Here is an 18,536-nt window from a genome sequence, read left to right as displayed (position 1 = left end):
TGCATCACGATAATTAAGATGAGAATTCAGCGGGCTCCACTCCCCGTTTTTATGTTGCGCGGATCATAAGTGAACGAGAAGCAAGTTAGGCACCCAGGGTTTGGATGGTGAAATATCTCTTGAGCTCGATTAATTTCCATTTGATGGATTGGCAATACTACAGAATAGATAAAATTAGAATACTCGCGGTAATCAAATGTACTTTCAATCAAAATCCTGTCCTAAAATGAAAAATCCTAATGCATTCGAGCAACGGAATGTATGCAATGACAAAAGCTTTCCTGAAGAATTTTTGATTTCAAGAACAGGGATTGCATTCATTGTAGAGCATAAAATAAATAATTGATACGTAGCTGATTATCAAGTAAATATTCATAACGACATCTTTGCTCTTCCGCGACTGAAATGCCAATTTGACGTTGAAACCTTCAGTGAAACATTTTAATCTCGTCGATGCAAGTTTCTATAAGTTATGGACAATTTCAATGCATGTATTAAGAAATAATATCTTGAATTAGGAACATGACACCCCATGTCTGAGATCTCATGAAAAGATTTCTCCTAACTTTTCGTTTATGTAAATACATCACACGCCGAATAATGGACTAATGCTCATAAATCACAATTACTGGCTTAAATGTATTGTTTAACATGAAGAAATTGTATTTGTAATGACGACATCGTTGTGGTTGCACATTTAGTTTATTGCCGTATGACCAGGCTTACAGATTCAAGTTCTCAACACCTTTGGACACGTTTGGCGAGATGAAAAAAAAAACAGATATAAAGAGAATACTTCTGCAACTCACTCTTTCTTTTAACTAGTAGGAACTACCACGAAGCCAATAAAAAAAAAAAAAAATATGGCAAATAAAGCTTCCAAAACAAAAATATCTAATTGATTTTGAATAATAGTTGAATAATACTGTTCACTGATTAGAAACATGTTTGGACTTTGAGTTTTTCCTTTTGATTGATTGATTGAGGCCACTCGAGACCACTTATTCCGCAAAATAAAAGACAAAGGCATATCACATTGGCGTTGACAATAAAAGCCAGGCAGCCTTGAAAGCATCTTGTGCTTGCATTAAAATGCCTATTCATGAAAATACCACTTACAATTGCAACATATATTATACAATGACAATGACATGATTTGAAAGGATTTTTGTTACAGTTGCTCTTAATTTTTTGGAGCAACCCCTTCGTTAATTGTCCAGGGAGTCCCACCCGCCCTCTCTCTCTTCCGGTCTTTATTATGTAAGCGTCATTACAACAGTCATATGCCAACATTTTCATAACCACCATATAATTATTTACTGTGCAGCATTACTATAATTCATATGGTATATAAGCTTTAAGAGACTAACCCCTGCTCATATCATCATATCCATCACTTTAATGGAAGAGATTTTAGGCATTGATCAACCATTCTTCCTCCAATAGATCTCCCAAGGGCATGGTGTTGACAGAAAGCAACTAGGCTTTCATGGTGTTGGTGCTCGAAGTAACGCATCACCCTTTTATAAATATAAAAGCTAAGCCACTCAAAAGTGAAAGGGAAATTGGCGAGAGGCACGGCAATATAAAGACTACCAACATTTTCATTGGCTGATATTGAAAACAAAAAGGAAACGAAACTGAAGAGAAGTTGGATATATAGACACATAATTGGACGAATTCACGAAGGTGGTACAAAATGAAACCATGGTTTAAACCATGGACAAAAACCATGGAGCGCCAAGTGTCGCACGGAATATTTCGTTACGAAATTGGTCATTTCGTCGACAAAATGACCGTTTCGTTAACGAAATGTTCATTGACTTACAAAATGTTGTCATTTTGTTACAAAATAATAATTTCATCGACGAAATGACTGATTTCGTAACGAAATATTCAATGCAACACGTTGGCGCTCCATGGTTTTTGTCCATGGTTTAAACCATGGTTTCATTTGTCATGTTTGTACCACCTTCGTGAATTCGGGCCATTTTGTGATAAAGTTTTTCATACCGTCAGTAAGGAAGGACAGTAATCGGTTAGCGACTATAGAATTTAAAGTAACACGTGTACACGTGGATTGAGTAAATGCAGCAAACAAGTTTTTTGAAAGTTCGGACAATCCGTTCAAAAGTCGTGAATTCTTAAGGTTTCGATGCCGCCCATCAATTACAACAGTTCGTGACATCACGGCAGAAAAACGAAAAAGAAAACATGAAAAGAATTTACCATATTTTCAGTTTTCCAGCACAATAAAAGAGCAATTGACTTACCTCACTCAGAAAGCAGAGGCTATGTTATCAGCCTTAAGATATTATGGCAGTAACAAGTCGAAGGAATGTGCCTCTTTTATTGAAAGAAAATGAATTTTTGTGAAATTCTTTTCACAATATATATTTTCTATATATAATGTAGTTCTCATTCACGAATTCGAGTAGTCTACTCCAGTGATAGTGGCACCAAGGTTCTAAAACTAAATAATTTTAGACCGGGATCTCCAATTTTCTTCCAACTTTACTGATGTTTTCTTAATACACAACGTTGCTTCATTCGCTCAATGTATACCTGGGAAAAATTGTCCTTTAACATTCTTTGACCTTTGTTATAATTGGAGACGAAAGGTTTGAGATAAGATGAGGAAATTGGCATTCATGTTCGGCGTCAGTCTGAAGACATGTTCTTATCAACTACCTTGCATTTTAAGTCATGGCAAATTCCTTTAATGTTATGGTCAATCGCACATGGTCTCAAGTTAAGTAACTGAATGATTCTTGTACACGTTGAAATTTCTTTTGATTTAATAAATAAGACATATCATTATGAAAAAAAAGTAACTGAATGAATTTTTTCATGAATTTCTCTGACGTTTCGTCAATATTACCCCCCCCCCCAATAAAAAAAGATTTACACTCTGTTTCAAAAAATGTCAATGAATATTGTGCATAGTGAATGTGCCAACTGACCCTCTGTGTGTGTGTGTGTGTAAAACGTTCAAATCAATTTGTAATGTCCATTGAGTTTCTTTGCTTCGTTTTGACAACATTTTCTATGCTCAATGACACGCGCCAGTTAGCACAGATTATTATATTTGCAATTGTGAGATATTTTTCGCACGCACACATGCACTTTATTCAAAGATTATGCTTTCCAACCTATGCCTGTGAGAAAATCACTGAGCCTTCATAAACAGTTTGGAGATTTGTGTGTGTGTGTGTGTGTGTGTGTGTGTGCATGTGCTCTTAAATCACTAATAATTCCACCTGATGACGGTAGACCCTATGGTTAGAAGATAAGTTACGTCATACCAGGGAGGGGGGAAGATCTTCCCACCTCCCCGGGTCGGGTGCTGTTCGTTATTCCGAAGGTTCGTTAATCCGAAACACACAAATTCCCTATACCTAGAGGTTCGTTAATCCGAAAATGAAAAAGGGTTCGTTAATCCGAACATTTGTGGCGTTATTCCGAAGGTTCGTTATTCCGAAGATTTGTTAATCCGAAAATGAAATTCGGAAAAACGAACCTTCGGAATAACGAACCTTCGGAATAACGAGCTGTAAACCCCTGGACATACTCAAGACGTAAAGGCCTCGCGCGTTTAGCATATATATAATCTTATATATCATATATAATCTTGCATCATTTTATTCACTGTTTTGATATATCCTTTTTCTATCATATTGTTTCGTCATATCATACAAAGATCTGGTTACTACTGATTTCAACTAGACGTATTGCTCCTTTCAGCTCTGATTGCTTGTTTGTAGTGGTTTTTATGCTTATATTTATGTAACATGATTTTTAGATTTATATAGTTGGATTGTACAGGACCTTGATGTAAAACAGCATTCACTTGCTGATCTTGTTACCTGTCAAAATATGTTGAAATAAATAAATAAATAAATAAATAAATAAATAAATAAATAAATAAATAAATGAATTATAGGAAATGAACATTCCTTGAATTCTTAACCTTTGTCTCCACTGGAGACGCATTATGTCATGTGACACTGCCCCGACATATATAAAAATATTCAATCTTCACTCATAAATATGAACAATATATGACCGGCTTTCAATAGTGGGTTTATCTACTTGGATGGATATTTTTTTTTTCTGATTTACCGAGCCCGACGGACGAAACAGCTTTTCATCTATCACATCCTCAGACTTTAATTTCCTTTCACGAGGAAAATTCAGTCCCAACCTCAGGTGACGGTCAAGTTCACTGGTTATCGCAATCCACTTTGCTGTCATTCCGTTTCTGTTTTATTGCGTTTTTAAGTGTCTGGTTCTATACTTTAATGATCTTCTTTTTCTTTTCTTTTTTTACAGTGTTTTTCGTTTTTTTTTTTTCGTTTTTTTTTTGTGGGGGACGGTAATTTTACCACTGCGTTGAAGAAAACACTAATGGGCGATGATATGGCTTGATCATGTCCCTGATTAAAATTGATCAGTCATGAAAACACATGAAAAAACGGGCCGGGGTTCATACCTTGTGGGTAACAGCTATTGTTTACAGTCGCATAGAAATGGGAAAGGGAATGCTGTGAAACTTGTATGGCACTCTAAGTGCAAAGAGCCAGCACTGAAAGGTTTTCGTTGACACTTTTTTGTTTCACACGTCACTGCGTTGAAGGACAGGCGCCGTGAGATGTTACATATATGGGAGCAGGTTTGGACCCCCCCCCCCCCACCCCCCTCGGTAGTCTGCTGGAGGACAGCAATTGCGATATCGATGAACAGATATTTCCAAGGGCGAATGAAAAGCTTTTAATGATATGATTAATATCGATATCCACCATGGTGTCAAATATATTGGGTCGAGGGAGAGAGTGCCTTCTATGCCAAGGTTAACACGAGGTAAGACATTATCCCAAAGAGAGAGGAAGTGAGAGGGAGGGAGGGAGAGAGAGATGTAAGCATGTGATGAGCAGAATGGATGTTGATCACGTGAGCAATATTGATATATTACGTCCTCGCCCACGGTCCAGATCTTTTCATCCAATCAAAAACGAAGAAGCTCATAAAGAAGGGGGAAAACAGTAACGAAATTGGAGAACGACACTTTCACAATCTACTGTCATGATTAGCACATTTTCCATTAAAACGAGACAACGTTTAAATCAGTATAATGGTCAACTTTAATAATCAATCATTCAGGTTTCGAACATCTTTTCAAGCTGCGCGTGTTATGATAATTGTTTTATGTCCGTTTTCATCAGATTTCCCATTCCAACGGCGTATTTTTTTTTTTACATTTTATAAGTCTATTTATTGACGTATATAGCATTGGATTCCATGAGTTGAACACGTAAATCATCAGCTCACTGCACTGTCAATGACTGTGGGTGATACTCGTTATCCCAAAGGTTCGTGAATCCAAAAAAAAAAAAAAAAAATGAAATACGGTTCATTATTCCGACGGTTTGTTAATCCGACAATGAAATAGGGTTATTCCGAAAATAAATAGGGGTTCCTTCATCCGAATATTTTGTGGTGTTTATATTTCGAAGTTTCGCTTTTCCAAAGGTTCTGTTGTCGGAAAATGAAAAGGAGGTGCGTGCTCATAAGCCTTCGGAATTATCATTCTCATCTTCAAGTTTCCGATAAGTCAGGTAACTTTTCTGAATTTAAGAAATTGTGAATTGCATGAAATCCTGTGTTAATGAGCACGACAGACCGGCGTGAGAGTTTGCGAGACCAACAAGACGCCACGAAGAATTTGAGTTCAAAATAGTTAATGATGGGTGTACGAAAATCTACTGGCTGCGACATCTTGTATGGTGTTTAACACTAACAAAACCGATAGTACCGTGATTGCTATAAATACATAACCAATATAGGTTTCGCTTTTGTCATTGTCTCTATAAAAGTCAATCGAGTTTTATATACGTTTACAATGTGCTTCATTGTCACTGTGGCATTCAAATAGTGTACATGACAAGCATTATGCGCGGAAATCGAGGCAGCGTCCCTCCCTGCAAAAGTTATCGCTATTAAGGTAAAAAAAAAATAATAAAATAAAACTGTCCTCTGATAGGTGATCGCAAACTATGATCTAGAAAGTTAAATATTTGGTGGTCTCAAAATCAATAATATATTCAGTATGAAATTTCAATTTCTAGAAATGTGATGAATTACTGCATACAACACTCCATTTTCAGTTTTCGTGATTGCTCGAGCATTTTGTCCTCCTTGTTAAAAGTGCGGAAGAAAGTACTTTCTCTATTATTCTGTGCGTTAGATAAGAATGTTAAATTTAGATAAAAAGTCAAGTTGACAGCATGCTCGTACATACTACCTCCTCTTTCATCTATTGTAAGGTGAGAAGGGTTTACTCTTTGTTTAAGAAACATGCCTTCTCCGTCGGGAATGGTTCCACTCGCTTTACAGGATAAACAAACAGTAACAATCTGCACAGCTAATGTGGTCTAATATTATCCCCGAAGGGGGATGAGACAGGCATAACGTGTGTTGCGCTTCCTGCATTAATACGAAGGTCAAGATACAATGTGAGATCAGGTCCTTTGATAGCAAAGACTGAACTCAAGATAGAAGATTGTATCAGATGCTTTTAACACACCCAAATTGCTAAGATAGAAGATTGTATCAGATGCTTTTAACACACCCAACTTGCTGATCCTTAAACTATTTTCCCCCATCATAACAGCATTTTGAATCAAGTTTGCATCTTTCAATGCCACCCTCCTCCTTCACTAAGCTGAAAAATTGTCTCCGCCATTAAGCGGCGGGGGAAGAAAATTTGAGACAGATGAGCAGCGAGAGTTTCCGGCATTTTGTCCTTCGCACCAAACAGTGAATGGAATGGTTTGGCGGGAAAAAGCAGGAGTTAATTCCCACGCGTTTTTTTAATGTATCTGTCTGCTCGCGTATGATCTGTTTCCAAAGATGTTGGGGTTTTTTTTATCTCCATGTGTGATTTGTTCATGAAAATTGTAACAATACCACACCGAGTTCCTTCCATCATACTATCAAAGTGTGCATTTCAAACTGTGAGGCTTACTTTTCTTTCGCGGCTGTCCATTAACAATGACCTCTCTCTTATATGGACTTTATGACATATAGACGATACTAAGAATTATAGTGCTCTTTGTGAACCTTTATCCAGTTTGTGCGCGTAAATCATTGACTGAGGCTGTTTTTGAATCCTTATTTTCTGTTCTGTTAGAGAGAAGAACAGCTTAACACAAAATCTACTCTACACGCACATGCGTAATTGCCAAACCTTCAGCTGTTTGTTTTTCCTTTCCATTATAATTTGATAAATGGAAGCAATGGAGCGACTGAATAGCTACAAATCCTCAAATTTCGGTTGAAAGGACATCGATTTGTGATATAACATTACGAACTACACCAGGGAATGCCAATAGAGCCCAGTCCCTCAACCCCAATGGCGACGCCATTCGAGGCTCTATAGTTGAGCTTTCACGAACCAATTCCACGAGCACATACACAGTTCATATCTTAATTAGATCAAAATAATCTAACAATGGAATCGTAATGCGTGCAACTGCATCTAAAGGCAAATATAGCTACACAGTAGTATCTTAAAAAGTATGGACGTTTATGCTTAGTAAAGCTTCCTTAATATAAAATCCTGGACGATGGACACGAATATAGGTGACCGTACTCAGTAGGTGAGCTGTTTACTCGCTAAACTACAACGATTAAGGGAAGACGTATACACTTCGTCAATATGGGGGGGGGGGGGGGCCTTGACCCCAAACCACGAGCACTACCCCCTCCTCCCCCCTCACGCACACGCGCGCGCGCACACACACACACACACACACACACATTTTATAACAAGAAAACAAACAAATAAACAAAAAGGCCCGTGGCCCGTGGACTAGTCATTATTATAATTAACATTTTGTGACCACTATCGCGAAAAAGTAAAATTTGATCTTAGACAAAATGAGCAAAGAAGGTACATGTAAATGAAGGCGAGCACCCCCCCCCCCCCTATATTAAGCCAACATTGATTCGGATGGTGGCGCGTCCCGGACCAAAAAAAAAAAAAAAAAAAAGACGATAGAAATATTTCTCATTACGTAATCACTTTATACCGTACGTCTATTCCAAAATTGAAGACGAAATTGTGCAATAATATTTTTTTTTATTCACATGTAAGTGCACGTGAGTGATTAAAGGTTAATTGGCTTTATATGAAAAGGTATTTCTTATTGATATTGTATTTTTTTTTTTGCATCTCTATGGCTATGATAATGATATTTCTTAATCAAAAACAGTTGACGTTTATGTCTTCATTCATTATGATTTGTTTGACATTGTGTCTAAATCTTGCCTCCGTATTCTGGAATCACACTTTTCTTTAGAGTACAATCAATTGTCTTTCATTTACGAAATCAATGACTACTCTTCGTTTGCTCGAGCCCACACAAGATTAGATCAAACAATGGATGTACGAGATAGCCAAACAGATTTACCTCTAACGTCATATCCTGCTCATTCGCGTTTATTTGCATTGACCTGCTTTGGAAATATGCAAAGTTAATCACGATCAACTCCTTCTAACTTCTGACTAAAAAAAAATAAAAAAAAAATGGTGACGCACTTTTTAGAAAGTTGAATGAACAAGAGTCCGAGTTGCTGAGGAGATGGATGGCTGTGCAGCTCTTTCAAGAGAAATTCCATCCTGACATAACGTTGCTTTAAAAACACTAAAACATCAGGGAAGTAGATTAGTAAATATTTGGAAAAAGAAATCACACAAAAATCACACACAAAAAAAGTCATGAACTGTCGTCGTTTAGAGATTACGACAAATCTGCAACTCTGTGCGACGTAGGTGTTGAGCAGCTCTCCCTTAAGTTTGTACATCAAATTTCACAATTAATTTCCTCTATTTTTTTTTACGTCCACGAAAAAAAAAAAATCTTGATCTATACTGCGTATAAGAGTATTCATCTTTTTTTTTTTTGCGGGCGCGCTTCCTCCTCTGCGGATGCGTCTCGTCTGTGTCCAAATATTTGAAAAAAAAAACAGAATTGATATAATTTTGAGCACGAAACAAATAAAGAGCTGTTCAATGCCAAATCACCATGAGTTGCCAATTTGTCCTACCCTCTAAACATTTAGAATTTATAACTTTTGTGTGTGTGTGTCCAGTTTTTTCCCCAAAATTTTCACTGAAATTCTTCTTTAAAAAAAATCTGTTGTCATACGAAGCAGTATAAAATTTCCCTTTAAACATCCTAAAAGGGGGTAAATATAACAAACACAGTTTTTGTGTCTGGCTATGAATCGAAGTTTTGATAAAATGATATCATGTATCCAACCAAATACATTTAGAAAACAAGAGTGCTTTTGTTTGTTTGCATTTGAAGGACAGGGTAGTTACGATAGTCATCGACACCATCTGTATGATCAGAATTCCATTTTTTTTTCTTTGTCCGATGCCGAATTCGCGATTTTTGATTGGATATCACTAAGGTTGTTGCCCTATGGATCACTTTGAATTATTCACCCTCCTCTGTTTCCCCAATCGCTATTCGTAGCAGTTTATCTTTTGCCAAGATTGATTAAATATTTAGCGATAATTCGATATGGCGACAGGAAATCTGGGTATATTCAGAGCTGGTAATGAGATAACAGAATGCAACAAACAAGCGTGTATTTCCCGATAAATATAAACAACTCAAACAGTCAGAGTTGCATGAAAACTTGATGATAATAAGAATAAACATCAAGTGGTCGGGGTCTAAACATTTAAATGCATTAAGTATTAGACAAAAAAAAAAAAAACACTAAAATCTTTAATAGGAGACTTCCGGCTGATTTTTTGACTTTTGCATTTACAATCTATAAATTAGTTATACCGGATGCAAAGTTCCAGGACTAATAGTGATTGGGATTAAGGATAAATGCTTGCCAAATTCATTACAATTCTCAGTGAACAAGAATGACATAACAGAACATTTCCTGTAATCGAAAAAATAAAATATACACGTCTACGGGGACTATCCTCAATGGACACCTTTACACTTTTAAAGGGGATGGCTAGTAACCGACCAGTGGGAATCAGTGGGAATGCTGAGGGATTATTGTTACAATCCTTGTGGGATTCATTTAAGAGTACATTATATATCTACTGTTGTGTGAAAATTATTTGCTTCAGAACGGTCTCACATTCAAGTAATGTGCAGTTTAATGCTTCCAGGTTAGCGTGCCTGGTCAGTAACGGGGCATTAATCTGCACATTACTTGAATATGAGACCGTTCTGAAGCAAATAATTTTCACACAACAGTAGACATATAATGTATTCTTGAATGAATCCCACAAGGATTGGAACAATCATACCCCAGCATTCCCACTGATTCCCACTGATCAGTTACTAGCCATCCCCTTTAAAGCCGCGTCTCACTTGTTAAAGGGATGTATAGTATTGGTTGAGACGGGGATTTAGCTTTTACTTTTCTTGCGAGATACTTAAAGAAACCACTTTATGAAAATGTTAAAGAACAAACCATTCTATAAGGAATTAAACTTTTATTTGTTGAAAATCGGTTTTGAAATGACTGAGATATCCAAAACAAAGTAAAACAAAGGGATCGGAATGAAAGGTGGGTCCCACCTTTTAGTAGGATTGCTTCGTTTTGGATATCTCAGCCATTTTAAACCCAATTTTCATGAAATAAAACTTTGAATTCCGCTTAGAATTATATGTTCTTTCTTAGGTTTCTCATTATCTAAAAAAAAAAAATGATCATCAAAAAGGATTAGAAAACTAAAGTCCCATCCCATCCGAAACTATACCATTCCTTTAAAATATGACAATGCAAAATGAGGAGTGCCGTTACCCCGATGTCCGCCTCCATTATTGTCATATATACTATAAATCATCGAGAGCAACAATAACGGGGTCTGATTTATTTGGTGGCAAGAAGTAATGCCAATTCGTTTTACGTTGCTCATTTTCCTTTTTTGAGTTTTTTTTTTGTATAATACCTGCGTTGCAATCACAGTTTTTTTTTCAAATCATATATAGGCACATTATATTCAATTGAACACAAATAAGTCCTATAATACCTGTACAGGCCATTCAACATATCGACGATTTGAAGAGGCGAGCTAGCAGCGGCCAATGTCGTGAAGCCAACGATGTCGCTGAAGTAGATGGTGACGCCCTCGTGTTGCTCGGCTGCCACGGCGAGCCCGAACTTGAGTTGTTCCGCCACCGTCTTTGGAAGCATCTGGTAGAGTAGTCGATCGGCGCGTTTCTTCTCTTCCGCCAGCTCTTTCGTCTTTTCCGAGAGTTTCTTGGCGTGGGAACCAACCAAACTCAGAAGGTTGTTCGTCTGGAAAACGAACCACGTGCCGAGCGAGAAGCACGTCAGCACGATGAGGGACACGACAACGGCATAGACAATGACGGTGGTGAGGGCGTTTTGCTGCACTTTTTTATTGAGTGTCTGGATCTCACTTGACCTGTCCGATAGCACGGATGCCAGCTCTTCGATGAATATCGTGATATTGCCGAACCACATCCGTGCCCTGAGAGCAGACCCCTCGGTCCCGTATTTCTGGCAAGCGTCCCCATTCTCTGCTATCTCATCTCGCATCTCCTGAAGGTAGGCTGGATTTGAAACCACGGTCAACTCATCCAAAAAGTAGGCGTTGCTATACTTTAAGAGAATCTCAGCCTGAGAATTGACAGCCCGGAACCAGGAACTATCCCCCTGTGAAAGTTTGCAGGACGCATAATACGTCGCCCCAAGGGCACGCTCGATGCCATAAAGATCAGAGGCAAAGAGAAGGCTGTCTTTGGCTACGAGTAAAGATATAAGTTTGCCATCTGTTGCTTCTACTGTATACGTGATACCACTCAAGATGAACTCGGTGTTCACGTCAGTATAGAAGGCGATGTTTTCTGATACAGTCATGGGATCGTTCATCAAATCAACTCGGCGACGATGTGCTTGGAGTGTGTTTAAAAATTGTTGCTTTGTCAGAAATAATTCTGAGGTGGTATTCAAACCTTTGAGTGGCCACACGGTCACTTCATGCAGGGCGTGATCCGTGAGATTCCTGGCGGAATTCACCTTTGCGCGCACTGCCGGGTCGCTCCGATTGCCGCTGAGAAAGGTCGACGACCACCCTCTCTCCACCTGCAACCGCTTCACGGCGTCGCTTGTGAGCTGGATGTCGCCTACCGCCTTGCTGGTCTGCGCTGCCGTCCTCCAAGTGCTGATGTTATTTCCCAGAGTGATCCCAGAGAGAACGACCAGGACCACCAAAGGCACGATCAGGACACTCATAACCTTGATCATCTCCCTGACTTTATTTCGCGACGCCAGGCTCCGTATTACTTGTCTCATCCTACGCCTCTCGCTGTTAATGGACACCGAGGCCTGGGACAGCGTGCCTTCGCTGCCGCTGCGATTCCCCTCCCATTTCGGGGAGCCGACATCATGGACCTTGTTGAGTGACGGCATTCTGGCAAATTGAGGAGGCGCCTGTCTGGAAAATTTAAAGACAATTGATATGAGTGAGAGTATGTTTACTTATACTGCCTGCCGAAATATAAGAAGAATGCTTGCATGTATTCTCACGGAAAGATTCAAAGAAAATTGATTATTACCTTGATATAACAGAATAAGTGATGTATTGTATATTGATCAATCAAGTAACCGCCAACTAAAGATTGTACTAAACCGTTTGCAATAAATGTAGGTATAACACGTTCCCTGGGCTATGCCTGGTCCAACGAAACCAGTAATCAGCTCGTAATACACTAGAAATTGGTAGCATGACGTCTTCAGAGCCACAAACAGGGTTATGTCGAAAACGTTACAGAGTACAATCTGTCAGATCCTGAAACATTTCCGCGAGTTATGAAAAGTGCGATAAATAGAAACCTCCAAGATATCTAATGTTATATAACCACGCGACGAGATGATTGCCAACGGTTTCATCTCCGCAGAAGAAACAGGAAAATGCTGACGAATCATCTTCGTCAAATGTGGAGGAGACCTCCGGAATTCTCTCTAATTGTATTGCTTCGGGGTAGGTTAAATGTTGACCTACGATCATCCAAGACTTATCGAGGCAAAGTCGCTTAGCAAAGTGAAGTGTGCATTATGATAGGAGAGCTTTGACCGTGCTGATGAATTCTGAAGTTGTGATGATGTACAAGCAAGCCAAGTGGTTTTCTTTAAACCTCACACGTGTAGAGAGTGCATGACAAGGTCAAGAACCTATTCAGGGATCTTAAGATACTTGATTGTAAGCAACTGCATATACTTTTTGTTGTCTTTTTGTAATTTTACGTAGGATTCAATTAATGAGAACTTACCCCACTCACTTCCACAATATTGTTCATCAATTTGATGTGGATATAGTACAAGGCAATAGAAAGATGAGAATATTTAATGCAAACCAAAGTTTAAGACGAGTCTGGGAAAAGAGTGTTTATCTTTACAATTTTTGAAACGACCTACCAGTAAAGATTTAGGGGAAAATATGAAGGTCAAGCTTTCGTAAAGCTGTCGTAGAGCTCTTGCGAGAAAGTAATGTGCTCATGAGCTATTGTAAAAATTTTTTTATCTGCTAAATATAAATACTTGTTGTTTTGCTTCCAGCTCGCCACTTGTCAGTGAAGTGTATGACACCGTGATGATACTCAAATGCGACAGACCGAGAAACTGACGCGAGGAACACGATTTACTGTCTTGTCCAAACCCTGATCTACTTTCCGCCTCCTCTCTGGAAAATCTGTTGACTTACAGGTGTGAGGCCAGGAGAGTACCCTTCTAATGGCAGGAGTCTATTCATTTCAAAGCGCGTCATTTCGTACATACACCCCTTTAGAATAAGGCCACTTTCCATGCCCGATTTTTGTTTGTTTGTTTGTTTGTTTGTTTACTATTATCATTGCTATTTGTTATTTTTATTCATCTATTTTTTACTCACAGCATGTTTTACGCATTGCCTTTTCATAGCAAATGATCATGATATACAGGTAGTATTTGAAAATGCATTGTCATGGTTTCATATGCATTTTATGTACAAAAATGGAAGATCAAATGATATAATTATGTATAATTGTTTTACTATGTTTGAGGGAATGCACCTAACAAACATTTCATCTTTTGTAGCATACCTCTCCATCTCCAGCATTTTTCATGTTTCAGAATGTTTTTGTGGTTTTTCTTTATACATTATCAATGATATATCCATAAGTTTCACTTATGTTTTTGAATGTCGATGTACACATACATGTTATGTAAACCAAACTTTAACATGTTTTGTTGGAGATGAAAAAAAAAATAAATGTGCAAGATATCTACCTCTAAAATATGTTATTGTATCGGTGCTAGGTAGAACTGGACGCGTAATGAAATGAACATGATTGTATCAAAACCATGACTCGGTTCACTATCCTCATAATGCACGTGGATTTCACCAGGGTTGCCACGCATTTAACCACTGCCTGTAAAATCTTTAGGCATTTGGAGTAGGAAGTCCATTCTCTTCTTGAGACCGACCGATGCAATATCTGCCATGGGCCTTGAATTCCCCTTCTCCTTCTGTATGATTATAAATAATAATAATGAAAAGAAAGGGGAGATAGGAATATCACAGCCTTTAAGATGACTGAGAGTATTTTCATGGACGTACAATACATATATCACCGGCTACACTTTGTATATCGGTCAAAGTTTAATACAAGTTTTGTGCAAGTGCTATAATTGAATTTCCTGTGGCATGTATATTGCGAGCGTTATGAAAACACTAACATCGATGAATTTTCCGACGCTTTCACAAATTTTCGGTGCTTCGAGTCATGAAAATTTTGAGGCCACTGAATCGTTGGGGAGGGGGGTCAACGAAAATTCCCTTCATTTTATCATGCCGAAGGAGTTTCCTCTCCCCCGTGCTATCCTTGCACAATAGGAATTTTATGCAATTTAGATTGTAACAGGTTAGCAACTTGAAAGGAGACATCCGGATGATTTTCAAACTTTTATATTTGAACAACTATAAATTAGTTATACCGAGTGTAGAGTTTCAGAATTTAGAGTGATTGGGTTGAGGAATAAGAATGTTTTCAAAATTTACATCAAATTGCAATGAACAAGGATGATGACATGGCAGCCTCACTATAAGAATGCATGAGTTGGGGCTCAAGGAAACAGAACAAAAGAAGATGACATGCATACATTCTACACAGGTGAACTTGTTAAGCAAGTGGTATTGCAATGGAATTACACTGCTACATTTCTGAAATATGTGAGGCTCTGATGTCATCAACACTGTTCAGTGTAATTTGTTTAAGATTTTCAGTTTATTGGTTTCTCTGCTCAAGGACCACGATAAATTCCACAAATCTATGGAGCTGTCGATTTATGTACAACATGATGTGAAATTATGAAAATCGTCTGGAATGCAACTTTAAGGATCTATTCGACTTCTTCTCCTGATTCATCCTACCTTCACTATATCTGTTATATGGTTTTCTTTTTCTCACGAGGCATGGATATCTCGTTAATTTATGTTTAATCTAATACATAAAGTATTACATTATAGAAACAAAGAAAATACCTTATCAATGACTTGACCCGACAGCATATCAGGATTTATTCACTGATTTAGCTATCGATTGCAGTCGATTTTCCGTTATTAATGCAATAATTTACAATGCATTAAAAAAAGAACGTGTATTTTGATAAGGATGAGCATATACATAAAGTACAGTAAACACATTGAAAAGGGGAAAAACGAAGATGAGTAGATATATCATACAAGGCGAGACGGTTGTATCTTTTTTTACATTCTTGACATATCTTTCTCTTTTTGTTGTTGTTGTTGTTGTTGTTGCTTGTCCATAAATCAAGGTGTGTCCCTCGCATACAGCTCACTTATATTTTTCACAGTTGATGTTGCCTAATGCGCCACCCCTTCTCTTGAACGTGTTTATTTTAATCGCATGCACAACCCTTGATTGTTGCTCTTTACTTTATTATGATATTGCTCTCAAACTCAATCCTGTCAAGACTTGACGAATTCTCGCTATTAGGAATCTACTGATAAAAGAGCTGTAATTTGAAAATTTTGCATACTATTGTTTCTTGTCATTCTTGTCAGTTGCAATAAATTCCTTAATGTATTTGTATATTGGACTAAAACAAACAAAATAGTTTCTACGCGCCTCTTAGTCTTGCGACCGACCTACAATATATATGCCGTAGGTAAATCCAGTCTGTTTAAACAAAGTCATGCTTGTGAAATAATATGAATTAATTGTATACATCTACAGACAAGGCTGTTGGAGGTGTGTGTTGTCTCCAAGGAAGCTAAACTTATCATGAATACTGATAAAACTAGCTACATGTTTTGTGGAACTCGGACCGTTGGATGCTGTTTCTCTCACAAAATATCTCAAAAGATGTTGTCATTTTTTTTTATTTCAGATTATGTTAGTCACGGCAATGTCGTTGGGGTTTTACTTCAAAGAAAAATACAGATCATATTGAAGAGTTACAAGTGTTTGCTATCACCATGACGTCACAAGTACACATCTATTCTCGAAAATAGAAATATTGCCTATTGATGAATTGATCGATCCTTCGGAAATTTCCGAGTTCATGCTATAAAATACCTAGAGAAATTCTACCTTAATGAAATTTCATGATCAGTACGTCTAGTTATTGTGCTTTTTTTCCTTCCCAAAGTATCCACCATCCATTCAATCGGACTTCAATGTCACAATCTTCCATACTTTATCATTGTTCAACCCTTTGGAATTATCTTTCAAGTTCTATTACAAGTAATAAGACTTTAAGACAATTTTACAGACTTTACAAAATATTATCGAAGATAAATCAGAAGATTTACAGACTATATATTATTAATAGTCGAAAAGTCCTTATTTTCTGATTTATCCCGTGTTCTTCGTACATGTATTATACTAGGTGTTTGAAAAACGTTTCCCACTTTTGATCATTAATAATTCAGAAACTATTCATCCGATAAAACTGTCATTGATATGAGTAATAGCTGAATAGTGTACAATTTTGTTGGAGGTGATTTGAATGTGAGAGCATAAATCAGTTTCATTAAATCTAAGATTGATTCTGAAGTGAGGTTTCAGATTTTGGTCAAATTTTAACCCTCTGTGCAAAAATTGAACTTTGCACAGGAATCAATGATGTGTATGTGAGTGTGTGCTGACAATGGCCCTGAACAATGAACATGTCTGAACCACCTGTTGACTAGGCGTCAGTCTCGCGCTCCCAGTCACATGAATGCTTTATGAATAATTCATGTAGATTGCCCTGGGCACTGCTAGTCTGAATTCATACACAGTATAGGGTAAATTGTATGCACATGGAAAAGTAAGCACATGCTTTCATGTGCTTGCAAACACCACATTTCATTCCAGCTGGCAATCATTTTCAAATTTTGCTTCACATATCACTAAATTAGGGATATAAATAAGCATAAATGATCTAAGGTTTAATACAACTGTCTACTAATAGTCTGACAAATTTGTCGCTTTTCCGATAAAAAGAGATCATTTTTGGTAAAGAGTTCAGCAGCATTTTTCATTGGGGCGATTTGTTTCACAGTAGATTTATGTAAGGCTCCATATACACAAGTGTGTTGCTTCCTGTCACCATGTTTACGACAGAATAGAAGGTATTCATTGCAATTTCGTTTTTCAGAAGTAGGGAGAGCACTGTCGCGACTCAACGACAGTATCGGCAGGCGTTTGACTTTACACAGATACTGCCAGAGGCTGAATAAAGGCTAGTTGTGATAGTGGAATTTCTCATGAATAGATAATGAAGCATTCAAACCCTGGCCATTGTTCAGGACCATTGTCAGGGTGTTAACCACACACTTCCATACACACCCATTGACCCCTGTGCAAAGTGAAAGTTTTGTACAGAGGGTTGAAAATAGAGCAAAATCTGGAACCTAACTGTGAAATTAATCATGGATTTCATGAAACTGATTTATGCTTTCATATTTAAACCACCTCCAACAAAATTGTACACTATTCAGCTATCACTCATATCAATGACAGTTTTATCTGATATATAGTTTTTGAATTATTAAGAATCAAAAATGGCAAATGTGTTTTGAAACACCTAGTATATATATATATATATATATATATATATATATAATATATATATATATATATATACATATTACGCATTAAACAGCCCGTTGATATATGGTGCTACTTTGTAGATTTAATCGTTATTATATGATTATGATAGAGGGATCACTATCAACAAGCCTCTGTCATGTGAATTTGTGATTCTTCTAGTTAAGTTTGTGTGTAATCTGCCTTTGTGGTCAATGTTGTTGTTTTAATGCCTTATGCGGGAATGACTTCAATTCGATTCAATTCAATTTTGGCAGTGACGTCACTTCTAGAAATAACGAGCGGTAAAGTTGACCGCCTCCACCTCACATCCACTCGTCGGTTGATTGCCTCGGCACCTGGGCCCGAGGGTATATTCCCAGGCCAAATCAG

At 37.6% G+C, this 18,536-nt stretch overlaps 1 protein-coding gene across 1 annotated transcript in view; it reads right to left on the bottom strand.

Moving 5' to 3' along the window:
* The window catches only part of LOC140233212 (uncharacterized), a 41,251-nt gene extending 28,771 nt beyond the window's left edge, over positions 1-12,480 (bottom strand). Inside the window, exon 1 of the mRNA XM_072313326.1 lies at positions 11,075-12,480. Coding sequence (XP_072169427.1) covers positions 11,075-12,480 — 1,406 coding nt within the window. The remainder of the gene's footprint in view (positions 1-11,074) is intronic.
* Positions 12,481-18,536: the final 6,056 nt, after the last annotated feature.

Source organism: Diadema setosum, chromosome 9 (assembly GCF_964275005.1).
Source record: "Diadema setosum chromosome 9, eeDiaSeto1, whole genome shotgun sequence".
Lineage (NCBI taxonomy): Eukaryota > Metazoa > Echinodermata > Echinoidea > Diadematoida > Diadematidae > Diadema > Diadema setosum.
The sequence above is the reverse complement of the archived record's forward strand: the minus strand, read 5'-3'. Positions and strand labels throughout refer to the sequence as shown.